This window comes from Pelodiscus sinensis, chromosome 5 (genome assembly GCF_049634645.1).
Source record: "Pelodiscus sinensis isolate JC-2024 chromosome 5, ASM4963464v1, whole genome shotgun sequence".
Taxonomy (NCBI): domain Eukaryota; kingdom Metazoa; phylum Chordata; order Testudines; family Trionychidae; genus Pelodiscus; species Pelodiscus sinensis.
The window spans coordinates 32,997,351-33,011,952 of NC_134715.1; the positions used below are offsets into that span (position 1 = coordinate 32,997,351).

The window sequence follows — 14,602 nt, forward strand, 5'->3', positions numbered from 1 at the left end:
ACAATATTTATCTTTGTGCAGGGGCATAAGCAGCACTTAATGTCTCACTTGCACCCTATTTTGAGGGCTACCGCTTCAGTAGCATGTGTGCAATGCCCTTACTCTTTGCACCAGGGTGAATTTTGTGCTCCTGTGAGAAGCCAAGTTGATTTTTGTGGTTTACTCGTGGCAATACGCTTGTTTTTCAGTAGTGTTTGAACAACTGAGTCCTTGGACTGCATTCTGACAGTTTTAAAAATGTGTGTTGTACACTTAATACCCAGCACTGACTTTGAAGGAGCCTATTCAGTCAATTTTATATTGACGTTCCTAATGTGAAGCTACCGCATTGTTCAATGTTGTTTCCTCTTCTATGCAAACCTATGTTTCTTCCACACACTTGCTTTCTCAGTGTTTTTGAACTGTGATTGTATAATATTCTGAACCATCTACAACACACTTTCCTTTATAAATAAAGGCAATGGACCAACTTTATACCTGATGTGTGACTTCAGTTTAGTAACTTGGGGAATAAATTTGTCCCCAAATATATTAAAACATCACAAAAGGCACAGAAGATATGCAGTGTGGCAGGTGTGCAAACATCAGGAGGTTAGCTACGTATTCAGAACTGCTGCCAGCACTTTGTACATATTATGAACGACAGATTTGCAAAATTAAATTTCCGAAAATGAAATTGTTTAACTAGGAAAAACTATTGTGAAAAGCAGTGTTTTTAAGAGACTTCAGTTTTAAAGAACCTGGCACAATTCTGGGATTATATGGAGAATAAGAATCCTTATAACCCACACATTTGTTGTTTGTTTCGGAAAAGACTGAAGAGGAATCATTGCTGTCTTTACCCCACATAAAAGTGGAAGTAATGTGTGGGAGATGAGCTCCCCTGTATCATTACTATGGAGATGATAGAGTGTATGATTTGTTTCTCTTCCTCCCTTTCTGTGGAGGTGACAATGAGTTCTACCCTAAGCTCTTCAGATACAGGAATCTGTAGGAGAGAATGACACCTAAGCAGATGCTGAATGTTTGGAGATTAGCTTCAGGGAGCTCCTGCTGCCCTTCACCTTCCCAACAAGCTGGTGGTTTCTTGGCTCCATGGAGTACCCGCACTACAGTGTTTGTCACTAGGATTCAACTGCACATGAGGTTCTCCAGCATGGAAAGGCCCAGTGTGAAAGTCTTGTGCTGATTTACCACTGGTCTGGAAGAATTAAAATCTACCCAGTCCAAATTACTGCAGAGATCCAAGAACTAATGGGGAACTCACTGCAGGGAGTGGGAAGGGGGAAGGAAGATAGTTAACAGATAGTCAGGTGACACAGAGGAAATCCATATCCTTCAGGTCTCCAACATGGGTAAATCTCAGCTCTGAGCTGAGTTCATTAGAGGCATGTTTGTAAGCACTTCACTGATCCAGGGCCATTGAAGTCAATGGAAAGTGTATTAAAGGCAGACCGCGAGGATATTCCTCTGATTGCCTTTGGGCCTCACTCCATGGGATGAGCTTACACTAAAATATTATCAGCACAGCAACTAGTGTTGTCCATATTTAAGGCTGCCCCACACTTCCTATTATAAGATCCTCTTTTAAATTGCTTGTAGCTTTCACCAAAGTTTGAAATTTTCCATACTGGGCTGTTTTCCTCAGCCTGAATTTTTTCACAAGTTTTGGCAATTTGTTTCTGAAAACAAGATTATGGAAAATACATCGTTTTGCCAATGTTAAGAAAAAAACCCAACCAAAGGTGAATCTGATGATTAAGGCTGTTAAATACTGTACTAGTTAATTGGATTCTGCCACAGAATTTCGAAGTGATGCTAAAGTCCTTTTAATCATATTTTTCACAGGTGATTACTAATTGCATGTTCTTCATTTTCTGGGTGCCTGACTTGAGACCCTGACATCTGATTTTCAGAGGTATAGTTGCAATTGTAAGTGGTCAAAAGTCAGTGGGAGCTGTGCTTTGAACAAGTAACATACTATATAATGCGAAGAACTCTTAAAAATCAGGCCATATGCAACTCAAATTGGGCATGCAGAATAAATGTGTACTTATGACTTTGTGTCTTAATTTTCTATCTGTAAAATTGGGACAATAACCCCCTCACTTTACAGAGCTTTGGTGAACCATAATCTGAATAATGTTTGTGAAGTACTCCAGGACTATCGCGAGGAGCACCATAGAAAGAAGCATGAAGAAATTAATAATTCTGTCTTCAGAACAGAGATTGGATAGTGTGAAATAAGTATATTCTGGGGCCTCACATTGAATTATGGGAAGTGTGGGGGGAAGGAGAAATTGACTAATAGTTCATTCAGTGAGCACCAGCTGTCCTGTGCATTGAATGAGGCAGGGGTTCTGGAGGGAAAATAGTATGTGATCATATCATGAAAGACTGCATCAGAATCGATATACACAAAAAGGCTGATTTTTGAGTGCTTGGTCTTGCAACCTTAATATTCTTTTAATGTCATTTTTTGTTTGTAACTGATGATAAATTGTCCCTGGGAATTATGGATGTATCTAATCACATACAAACAGAAGAGACTTAAGGTACAGACTCACGTTAGAGCTTCAGAGTAATTATAATGAGGTGAGACTCCCAGAAACTTCTGCACTTCATCCATCACAGTAGCTGGGTCACTTCTTAGCTGTTGTCCATCAATAATTAGCAACTGTAAGGATAGATATATTGGCCTTTTAATAAAAAAGACTTAGTTCAATAAACTAAGATACCTCATTTCTTCTGTGGTATAACTGAAAGCAAGGTGGATTTGAGGTAATACTGCTTCAATAGCAGACTGCAATTCAACTGTTTCTAGGCTTATTTTCTTTCAGCTCTGAATGATGCTAGAGAAGTATAGCCTTGCATCTGAGGGAACTCTTTGGATGACTCTGTTGTTTTCTCAAGATAATATTTTTACAATCATAAGCAAAGAATAAAATCAGAATAGCAAAGATATTCAGAATACTGAGAAAAACAGATTAAAAAAAAACTTGGTCAGACACATTCAAAAGCATTAAAATACACACTGAGCACTCAGAATAAATAAATATCCTGGAATTAAATAGTACCACTATGTAGATGCAGTAGATTGACAGTATCTGATAATCTATATATCATTATTACAGATCTTTCATAAGTATACTAGCAAAATCAGGTCTGATGCAAAGTTACCTCAGTGCTGCACAGGACTTTGTGTTATACACAGAAGCTTTTGCAGGACAGAACTCTACAGATAATAATTAAGTTGGATGAGGCTGTTTCATATTTATTGTGAATCTTATAAATTATTAACTTTTTGAGTGCACATTAGTAAGCACAATAAGTGCACTTTCTGCACACACATCATAAAGAATGAGTGCACATTGCTGTGTATCTTGTAAAATTAATCACTGAAACTAGAAAAACATGACGGTACCCAATTTTACAAGGAATATGTCCATGTGCACCGGCATACCTAATTGCAAAGTCTTCATTTGCTGCAGAAACTAACTACTTCATGGGGGAGAGAGAACCCTTAACATACATGTTAAGAACACAGAAAGCAAACAGGTAATTGGAGTCCTGGTTCTCTTGCAGACCCAGAATACCATGCATGTTCTGAAATCTGAGAGACTGCATTTTGTCCCTCTCTCTTATCAGGACTAGAGATGGAGTAAACAACTTACTGCAGGAAGTCCTACTTGCCATCGATCATCCAACATGTGGGCATATTTTGTGAAGAACTTTGCAACTTGTGGGCCAGAACGTGTTGCCTATCAAAAGAGAAGTAGGACTAAAGGGAGAAGATACAAGTCACTGTCAAATCCAGCCCTCATCTTTCTTGCTAGCAATGAGACTGGTCTATTTCCCTCTAAGTAGTGCAGCTTGAGGCTATTCATACAGAAAAGGCCAACCACAAACAGAGCTGGATTCCAGAAATCTTTTTGGCCGTCTAGCGCATAGAGTAAGTAGAGGGCACAGCTTATGCTGCCGAGTTTCAACACAGAGATTCTTTACGTCTTGGTCAGATTAGGCAGTCCCAGGAGAGATTGTTTATTGCCCTATATATCTCTTTTCTTTCTGTACCCGCATATGCTCATATGATCATAATCTGAAGGTGTGTTGTATTAATCTGTTTTTTGGAATGAAACAGTTATTCTGTGAAGATTTTTTTTTTAAATAAATGTATCTAGGGGTGGATGGGTGTGTATAGATTTTCCAGGAAAATTTTCCAAAAATGAATTAAAAAGCATCTCAAGATTATATGTGATAATGGTATAAATTCAGATAATTGTTACCAAAATTAGTAAATTGTGTGAAATGGATAGTAGGAAATTACCTGAGAAGTGGGAAAGTGAGTTAACCATCTTTCTATATGGGTAGCATACCACCCAGGGATCAGACATCTCTTCTGGAGAGTCTTTAACTCTGAAGGAGCCCAATGGTCTGATGCAATCACTTCATAGAAATTAAACTTCAGAGCAGCAGGGTCCTCATGAGATCGCTGGTGCTAGCATACAAAATATAAGAGATAATTAGGTATAGTTAGATAGAAAATTAAGCCATAAGAGAGTAAGAAAGTGACTATTGTACTATTTCAAACTTCCAAACATGGTAGAGAATTTAGCCAATTGTAGCTTCATTGCTGTTATGTTAATATGATGAAATATGCTAGATGGATAATGGTCTCATTTAAATGTTAGTAGTGCCTATCATACCCTTAATATTAACATGATCACCACCGCCACCACCAGCCAATCACGTAGCACAAACCAAAAACCTATGACTGTTTCAATGGCAGAAGATTGTCTGTGGTGCCCACCATTCTCATGTGTTGTGGGCTTGAGGCAGAAAAGCATTTGGTGAAATTATATAGCTTGTATTATGCAGTAGATCAGATTAAATGATCTATTCCAGCCTAAACATATATATGAATCATCTATGTTACTAAAAAGGTATGTTACCCAGGCACTCAGTTAACTATTTGTAGAGACCAACAAGCCCATGTTAAAATGATACAGAGTATAATTTATTCAAACATTCAGAACTGGTAGCTTTTCACATGTACTTTTGTGGTCACTTGGTGAAGGTAAGCAATTACAGGTTCAAATTCTGTCAGAGTCGATGGCTAGACGACAGGCTTCTTTCGGAAGAAGCTAGACTACAGGTTTCTTTCAGAAGAAGCTTTTCTGGAAGAGATCTTGAAAAAGAGCGTCCACACAGCAAAAATACATCGAAAAAGCAATCTGCTTTTTTGAAAGATAGCATCCACATTGATTGGATGCGATCTCACATTTAAATTGTGATTACTATGGACGGAGTGGCCACCAGAGCACCTGTGCTTTTTCTTGCAGGTCTCTTCTTTTGAAAAAAACCCTTCCTCCCCCATCCACACACGCTTTTTTCCGAAAGAGCTCTTTTGGAAAAGGGCTTCTTCCTTGTAGAAAGAGGTTTTCCAATGTTGTAAAAACCCCAGCGTTCTTTCAATTTTCTGTTGAAAGAATGCAATTGCAGTGTGGATGTTAAGTGTTGTTTTTCCAGAAAAACTCTGCAGAAAAACTCTGCTCTCCTCTTGAGCATCCCCCAGGAAGGGGTAGGAACAAGTTACCACCCTCTGCTTTTGATTGTGTTGCCCATTTTTCAGTTGCAAGGTCCCTACCTGATACCAGGAGTATGCCCGATCTGATGGGTCAATAAGAATGGTGATAATCTTGGCCTTGGGGACCAAAGAAGCTGCTCGTTTTGGAGCTTCCTCAGAATGGAAGTAGTTGGCACTTTTCTCAAACAGAAAGTCAGTGGTGACATTGGAAGGGGTAGGAAAGAAATCCATGTACCTGGGGAGAAGGAGACTATGACTGGAATTAAGAAAATAATCCATTTTTTGTGCATATATTCCTGCATTTCATAGCATGAGGAAATGATTATCTGCAAACATGATTCACCAATGGACAGAAATCAAAACTCGACTGGTCAAAAGAGTCATTCTACACTTGTAAGCGTAAACACTGTAAACACTGGCCAGGGAGCAATGATGTGAGTAGCTAAACATTGTGAATCTATTGGCAATTGTTTCCACTAGTGATAAGAAAAGTACTAATTGTTCTTACAATTATTAGTCAGTGAATAACTGGAAATACTGTTTTCCTAAAAGCATTTTTAACAATAACAGTGTTCATGGAGATTCACATCTAAGTGTTCCTAATCTGAAATCAAGAGGCACGTCTACACAGCAGGGCTAAAGCCAAAATAAGCTATGTATCTTGAGCTATGTCAGTTGCGTAGCTAAAGTCAAAATAGCTTATTTTGGCTTTTGGCACTGTCTACAGAGCAGGAAGTCTGAGAAAGACCACTCTTCCTCTGACTTCCTTTACTCCTTGTAAAATTAGGGTTACATAAGTCAAAGTAAGAAGTACTCCAGCTCAACATTATTTTGACATTATGTCTAAATAACTGCTTATTGTATAGATGCGGACTACCGTATTTTCCGGCGTATAAGGCGACTGGACGTATAAGACGACCCCCTAATTTTTTAGTTAAAAGATAGGGTTTCGTCTTATACCCCAGCGCCCCTCCGCCTCCCCAGCTTTGCTCCCGGTGTCCCTGGTCTGCTGGAGACGGTCCCCAGCAGACCAGAAGCACCGGGAGCAAAGCCGCAGCAGCCGCCGCTTCGGCTTTGCTCCCAGTGCCTCTGGTCTGCTGGGGACCATCTCCAGCAGACCAGGGACACCGGGAGCAAAGCCTCTGAGGACGCCCCAGCAGCGGGACAGCCCCGGCGCCCCTGGGCTGCCCCGGCACCAGAGCCCCTCCGCGGCTTTGCAAAGCCTCGGGGGAAGCCAGCGGTGGGGCATCCCAGGGGTGCAAAGCCGTGGAGGGGCTCCGGCGACGGCTTCCCCCGAGGCTTTGCAAAGCCACAAAGCTGTATACCCAGCGTATAAGACGACCCCCAATTTTTGGGGGATGTTTTTTAACATCAAAAGTCGTCTTATACGCCGGAAAATACGGTATGTTATTTTGGAATACCATCAGTTACTCCATAATAACACTGTTGTTTAGACATACCCAAAGTGTGCTGGGATTACAGATGTGAATTGAGATTCTAGACCGTGCCTCTAGTAGCTGCACCATAGAACCTGCTGTCCAGTGTCAGGAGAGGGGTAATGTGGTGTTAAGCCACCTGTGTGTCCTCCTAGGCCTTCATTAGTCTGAGTGGTCCCTGGTGGTCCAGGGTGTGGTTGGGGGAAGCTGCTTGCAGTGCTACCTGTATTCCAAGCAGTACGACAAGTATCAGTCCCAGAATGCTCCCTATGCCAGCCTGTGAATCTTCCTCAGTTGCTATGCTGCAGAAATTGTATCCTGTCTGGATCTGTGCCTTTTAAAGTCTCCAGCCCTGCTGAAGCTCCTTTACGTAGGGTAAACAGGCCAAAGCAGGGATTATAATCTCACCACAGATTTTAGGTCTAAAAATATTGTAGATGAAAGAACATAGAATAAATTATGATTTTTGTGTGTGTGTCTAACCTAAATTTACTGACTGGGCCAGCCAGTGGAGCTTCACTGACTAACTAAAAATCTGGGGTCTGTGATATTGTGCAGAGAAAACTGGATGTTTTAAAAACTAAATCAGTATAGAATTGCCTTCTGCTTGCTGTTCCTGCAGTGTAACTTTAGGTTCATTAACCCAATATATTGTTTGAATGCTTCCCCGGATATAGGCCATTCATCTAGATGTATGTTGGGGTTAACAAAATAAATCTGCAATCTCCCTCACCTTTTGTTATGACACAATCCATACATGTCTCACAAATAAACAAACTCCACAAAAGTAGATATGCATCTTACAATAAAATTCAGGCTAATAAAAGGCATCTGGAGTCGCGGTTATATCAATAGCAACATGAGACCTGCTCCAATATGTAGTATGAAAAAATGTGCAATGAAGCATTCCATCTCCTTGGTTTTCACAACCTAATGAACCTAATAATTCAATGTGTCTCTTACAATAAGAGTAGCCATTGTGATAATGTTGTTTTCAGTGATTTTTAAATATTTTCATTGTGTCTATTCATCATTCCAGCGTACGTACAGCTTTGTATTATTTAAACAATTCAAGAATAGCCTTTTAAAATACATATATGGGGCAATGTTGCTCCTGTATATTAGCTTTAATATAAGTTTGAGTACTGCTACTATCTTTTGGTAAATGAATCATTGCAAAATAATTACTTTAAAGATTTAAAAACCCATGTTAAAGAATCTGAGAGGATTGACAACCTAAAGTTTCTTATTAATGGCTCAGTTCTGCCGCCCTTTGCTATGCTGAATAGTGATTTACTCCACAAGCAGGGTGAATGGCTAGATTATGCCACACTCACTCATGTTGAGCAAGACCCAACTTTAAGAGTAGTTTATAATGAGAAGGATGGCAAATTCTAGCCTGTTAAAATCAATACGATCATGATGAAACTGCAGAGGAAGGTACATAGAGAGAAAAATATCTCATCTGAACTGGGCTCTCTATTGTTTTAGTTTACCGGAAACTATGACAGTTATTTTAACATTTAAATAAAATTAAGGACAACACTTGATTAAGTGTCCCGTCATTATGAATTAGTTTCTAATTCACTCTGATAGTGCCAAGCATAGCAAATTCATCTAGTAATTATGTGGTTGTCATATATACTTCTATAATAGCTCCATTTTGATTTAGCATGCTTTAATAATTGATATTTATTTTGTTAGTCTTCTTACCAGTCAATTCCCTTGTGATAGTTGTTTCCATTGAAGAATTGAACTTCTTCAAAAGTTTTTGGACTAGGAAGATTACTGATTATGGAAGGATGCATAAGGAGAAATAAATAAAGTGCTGTTGTTCCTAAAGGGAGGGGAAAAAAACAAAACCAAGACATGGAATTATTTGGCACAGTAAGGAAAGGTAGGATATATCTAAAGCTTTTAAATTCAGGAATGTATTTCTGAACAGATACAGGAGTTTTAAATATGCAGGTAAATTTATTTGTCCTGTGGTCATTAACTCTTTCATTCTCAAGAGTCCATATTTTGCTCCGATGCATGTGTAACGTTTCTATTTACATCAGAGGAATAGAAAAAATCTGGCTATATCATTAGTAACATATTGCATGTTAAAACAATATGCATTTTGTATCTCTTTTCATAAATAATTATTGTAGAACTGTGTCCGTTTCTGTCAGCCTTCATCAATATCTGCTTATCTTCTCTAGGTTGCTAGATGTTAAAGAATACACACCTTTGCACAAGTGGTAACATTAATTCTCACCAAGCTAGACAAAGGACAAGTCCACCCTATAAAACTGGATTTCATTATATAAATGATGGTTTAGAAAGAGAGGTCCTATTTTATTCAAGCCACTTTCTCCCCATAAGCAATGAAATGGTTAACAACAGCTATCCATTCCTATTCAGAATGTATTACACGTATAATTTTGAATTTACTTTGTCATGCATAGTTTCAAATAAATTTATACATCAAAAAGTTAGGGAATTGTACGCTTAGAACACTATTAATGTAGAAATCCAACATCACCTGAGCTTGCCAGTGGAACCTTTGCTCGTTTATGGCACAGGGATTTTGAAGATCATGACATTTGAATAGACACCAAGCTTCTTGTCTATTAAGCCATCATTCTCCCTAGATTATTGTATTGGTCTGAAACCTGGACAGCCTACAGACATCACCTGAAAGTCCTTGAGAGGTATCACCAATGCTGCTTCCACAAGATCTTAAAGATCAAATGGGAAGACAGGCATGCTAACATCAGTGTTCTGGAAGAGGTAAAGACCACCAGTATTGAGACAATGATAATCTGTCGGCAACTTTTCTGGACTAGTCATGTTGTTCAGATGCCAGACCAAAGCCTCCCAAAACAAGTCCTGTTTTCTCAGCTGAAAGAAGGGTACTGTAACGAGGGAGGACAACTGAAGCATTATAAGGACTTGCTAAAGGATAACTTAAAGAAAGTGCAACATTGACGTTGACAGTTGGGAGAAACTTGCACAGGATAGCTCAAAATGGAGAGAAGCTAGGAGGAGAAAATCCGCAGGAGGAAGAGGAGACTGGCTTCTAGTCATGGTCAACAGCCTCCTGCTGTACCTGGAAACATTTGTCCTCATTACAACAGAACTTGTGGTTCAAGGATCGGCTTTAGCAGCCACTTGTGGGTACACAACTCCCATGAGAAATAATCTTGGGCAAAGAGTGATCATCCATCATCATCAATATGCTTAGAATCACATCCACCATTCAAGTCAGTGTACTTCACCACTTCTCACCTGTTTTTTGAGGTCCAATCACAAGAAATTTCGGTAGATGGTCACAAGTTTTATCTCTGGACCAGATATCCCTATGTCGTTTATCATCACATGGATTCTGAGGGGATAAAAGGAAAACAATTATTTCTGACACGCTGGCAGAAATTTCAAATGTTATACAGTGGGGTGAAATCTTAGCATTGTTGAAGTCAGCAGCAAAACTTTCCAAATGTCACTCTAGCAATTCAGACCTGCAAGGAACAAAGCTCTCTGTCCCCAAACAATGAATCAGTTAAAAATGTTAAGCAAGGACTTGAGTGCATGGCCTGCAGGTATAAGAGGCAAAGGGAGGCAGTGACTTCCTTAAGTCTTAGTGCTCAACCTCCCCACTCCTATTCTTAAAGCCCTGCACAGATACAAAATTTGCAACAAAACTTGTATCTGCATCGCATCCATGTCCACAAAAATGAGCCGTGGATATCTGCATCCACACCAGCGGATGCGGACATCCGCACATGGATATCCATGGATTTGCAGGGCTCTAACAATTCTGATTGTTCCTGAAGGCTCCCACAGCAGGCTGTTACAGACAGGCGAGTCTTCCCCCAAAGTTAATTTATTAACTTAAAAGTGAAGTCTTCCAGCTTGCCAGACCTACTAGCATAACATAGCTGTGGTTAGGAAGATGATATAAAATAGAGTTCCCTTTTTCTAAATGTGATGAACATTGCAATGAACTCACTAAACCCCTCTGACTGATTAATTGACAGTAATGTCAGGTTTTCAGTGTGTTAAATATGTAATAATCTGGAATGATTACTATGTGAGGGTGTAAGAGTATATTTAAAATATAAAATCAACCAAGAAATACCGATTAAGAAAATGTAAAACAGAAAAGAGCTTCATCATGTAATCCATAATATTTAATGTTGTATTTACCAGGACAGCTCACTTGCCCTTTCTACAAAGATTTTGCAAATAAATATTTGACAAACTTCAGGATACAGTATATCAACAAACCTGTGACATTTTTTTCCTCCAAAATTTAATACTTTTAATTAGGTACTGTCAGCATATTCAGGCTTCACATTCTCCTCCAGTTTCTTTAGAAAGAAATTGTAGAAGAGTGTTGGGGTTTCTTCAAATGTCATTTGCTACATTTGGGTCAGGGATTTGGCTGGAAGACTTGAGTAGGGAGGGGAATGGAAGAGAAGAGGGAGATAGTGGGAAAGGGGAAGGGCCTGGTTGGAACTGTGGTGGGATGTGGGCAGAGTCACTGGCTGGGGAGTTTGCCTCCCCAAGCAGGAGCTTCACCTATGGACCATGCAGTGCATCAGAGTGATGGTGAAACTCATCTAGGCAATTCTAAAGATTTGGGATTCATAAAGGTAAAAGCAATGCACTCTACAGGAAACATTTGATTCCATTTGAATGATAAGCTGTCAGAATGCTGAAAAATTCTAAGGCCATTATTTCTATTGTCCTGTTCTTACCTCTTACTTTAAAGCCGTTATTCATTGTGGTCAATCATTTCCCCAAAGTAACCCCTTAATGAAATCCTCTAGTGAAATTTTGCCTACACAGTTTCATTGTCAGCAGGCAGCCTCACTCATTTGCCTTTGCATAAACTAGCAACGGAAGACGTGATTTTTTTAATGAATTAAGTTAACCAAATACAAGGGGAATTTTTTTTATCTGGTTCAAGTCAGTGTAGCTCTATCAGTGGAAGATAGGCCAATATATATATTAGCTGAAGATCTTGTCAAAACTAGTTAAAAACAAATTCTACTCTCTTACCACCATGGATTTCCTTTGGCTTACTCTGGATTTACAGTTGTGTAACTGAGGCCTTATCTACACTGGCAAGTTTTGTTGCCAAAACCCCTTTTTGTCAACAAACCCAGGGAGCATCCACATTGCACCATAACAAGAGTTGTAACAAACCCCCAGTTTTGGCAACAAAAGAAGGCCAGCCTCACGTGGGACTTGTCTCTCCCTCTTTCTCTTTATTATCGACAACCAGGCAGCATGTAATATGGTAGGTTTTTTTGTGGAGTTTATTGAAGACCAGCATGTTTCCCACAATGCCTGATTAGCCACTCTGGCCAGCGCTTTTAACTTCACTGCTCTGCATCCACATAAACAGATACACAGATGTGCCTCTCCCACCTGCAAATGCCAGGAACTTTAAAATCCATTTCTTGGGGTCTGGTTCATTGTGTAGTAGTCTTCATAGCATATTCGCAGGGAAAAAGGGGTGGTTGTCACTAAAGATGCTCTTCTTGGAGCATCCCATAGCTTTTGTACCCTATCAATGTCTGGGATGCAGAATTGGTGCAATTACAGGTGTGAGTGACCTGGAGGAACTGGGACATGTGCGGTCATGTTTCTTGAGCCCTGTGTGAGAAGGGGCATGGGTGAGACACGCTACAATGCAAAGCCAAGGTAAAGGAACTCAAGAGGCATACCAGAATCTGAAGGAGGCAAACAGCTAGTCTGGTGCAGCACCCAAAACATGCTGTTTTTATAAAGAATTGGATGCAATCCTGAGTGGGGACCCTCTGCCCACATCCAAGGCTTCATAAGCCAAGTCGGTAAGGGGTAAGCTGCATCACCTAGGACCACTATAGGAATTTCCACATCTCCCACTGTAATTTTCTGGTCTGGAAAGAAAGTCCCAGCCTGCAGCTTTCTGAACAAACCACTGTTACTCTAGATGTGTGCATCATAATCCTTTCCAGACCACCCTGCATTTATGTCTGTGAAACACCCATGGCGATCCACAAGTGCTTGAAGCACCATGGAGAAGTATCCCTTACTCTGAGGCAAGAAGGGGTGGCACCATATGGGAATACGTGTGCTATTGATTGTCCCAACAGTTTGGAAAGTCCTTTTAAGCGGAGCCAGCCACTGTGTCACCCACATTTCTCAGTTACAGTCCTATGCAGCAAAATGCCTTGCACACTTGCATAAGCGCTGCCCACAGGCAGACTTCTCTACTCCAAAGTGATTTGCGACTGAGTGGTCGCAACCAGGAGTCAACAGCTTCCAGAAAGCAATGGCCACATACTTCACTACCAGGAGAGCACCTTCATCTGGGAGTCCTTCGCCACAGTTCAGGGACCAGCTCACCACACAGCTCCAGGAAGGTTGCTTTATGCCTCCCAAAGTTCTTTCGCCACTGGTCTTCACCTGAACGAAAATGTGATCCCACCACTCAGTGCTGGTTTCTCTAACCCAGAAGTGATGCTCTACTGTGCACAGCTGCTCTGTGACAGCCCAATGCAATGCCACTTCACTGCTGTCCCTGTCACTCACATTGTTGTCTGCATCAGGGTCTTCGATCTCTCCTATTAATTGCATATGTAGCTCTGCTGCAATGCGTGATATCCTAAGTACATTGAACACAACATGGGAGCAAAGTCTGGGATTCATGATTTTTCACAACAGATGGACTGTCATTCAAGTGGGCTGAAATTAATCTGGAAGCCCTGGTAAGGCTGAGAGGCAAAGAGGTGGCTGGCAGGATGTTTTTTCACATTCCCAAAATATCTAGCAGTACGTTGTGCATTCCCACTGTACTTAACGACTGAAGATGATACCAAGCACTGTGGGATGCTTACCCAATTTGCTTTGCTCTTTCTGCCAACAGAGGAAATAAACAATGTGGCCATGGTATGTTGACAATGGGTGGCAGAAAAACAAGTTTGGTGAGTTTTCAGTTTTGGTGACTTTTGCATATCAAAAGCACTTTAATTGCCAAACCTTTACAGTGTAGATGTAGACAGAAAGTATGCTTCAGTATATGATGTGTTGAATCAAAGGGGAGCCAAGAATGGTAATTATTTGATAATTGCTATCCTGGCACTAGGGGCAGCATTGATGTTCATTTCAAATGTTGGTGGGGACTAGTTATTATTGAGTTGGGGTGAGAGTCTCCTTTACTTTCAAGGTAACTGTTTATGCAAATGGCTCTCTCCCATGTAGGAATTTTTCCTAGTAGTTTTAAAGAAGGGGACTTTAAAGGGCATCATATTCTAAGAAGCCTTACTACAGCTGCATTGACTTAATGCTAGTGATTTCCCATTAATAGGCACAGGGAATCAACATTGAGGTAGATCCCATTCATCTGTTTTCATTCTAATGATTATGCATCAAGATAAGTTACTACAATGTGATGCATCAAGAAAACAAGAGAGAAGAAATGCTCAGATAAATTGCAATCAGCTGCTCTTAAAGAGGCTGGTATTTGATCGAGTGTAACCAAATACATTACTTTATTCATGTATCTATAATGGCAGCTAACAAATATGCAAATATATATTTT

General features: G+C 40.2%; 1 protein-coding gene across 7 annotated transcripts in view; it reads right to left on the minus strand.

Annotated features, from left to right (window-relative positions):
• The window catches only part of LOC102456831 (bifunctional heparan sulfate N-deacetylase/N-sulfotransferase 4), a 264,296-nt gene that overhangs the window by 22,459 nt on the left and 227,235 nt on the right, over positions 1–14,602 (minus strand). For all 7 annotated transcript variants that reach the window (XM_075929806.1, XM_075929807.1, XM_075929810.1 and 4 more), the window contains 5 exons: positions 10,297–10,393; positions 8,737–8,860; positions 5,648–5,822; positions 4,328–4,498; positions 2,568–2,677 (listed from right to left, as the gene is read on the minus strand). In XM_075929806.1, coding sequence (XP_075785921.1) covers positions 2,568–2,677; positions 4,328–4,498; positions 5,648–5,822; positions 8,737–8,860; positions 10,297–10,393 — 677 coding nt within the window. The remainder of the gene's footprint in view (positions 1–2,567; positions 2,678–4,327; positions 4,499–5,647; positions 5,823–8,736; positions 8,861–10,296; positions 10,394–14,602) is intronic.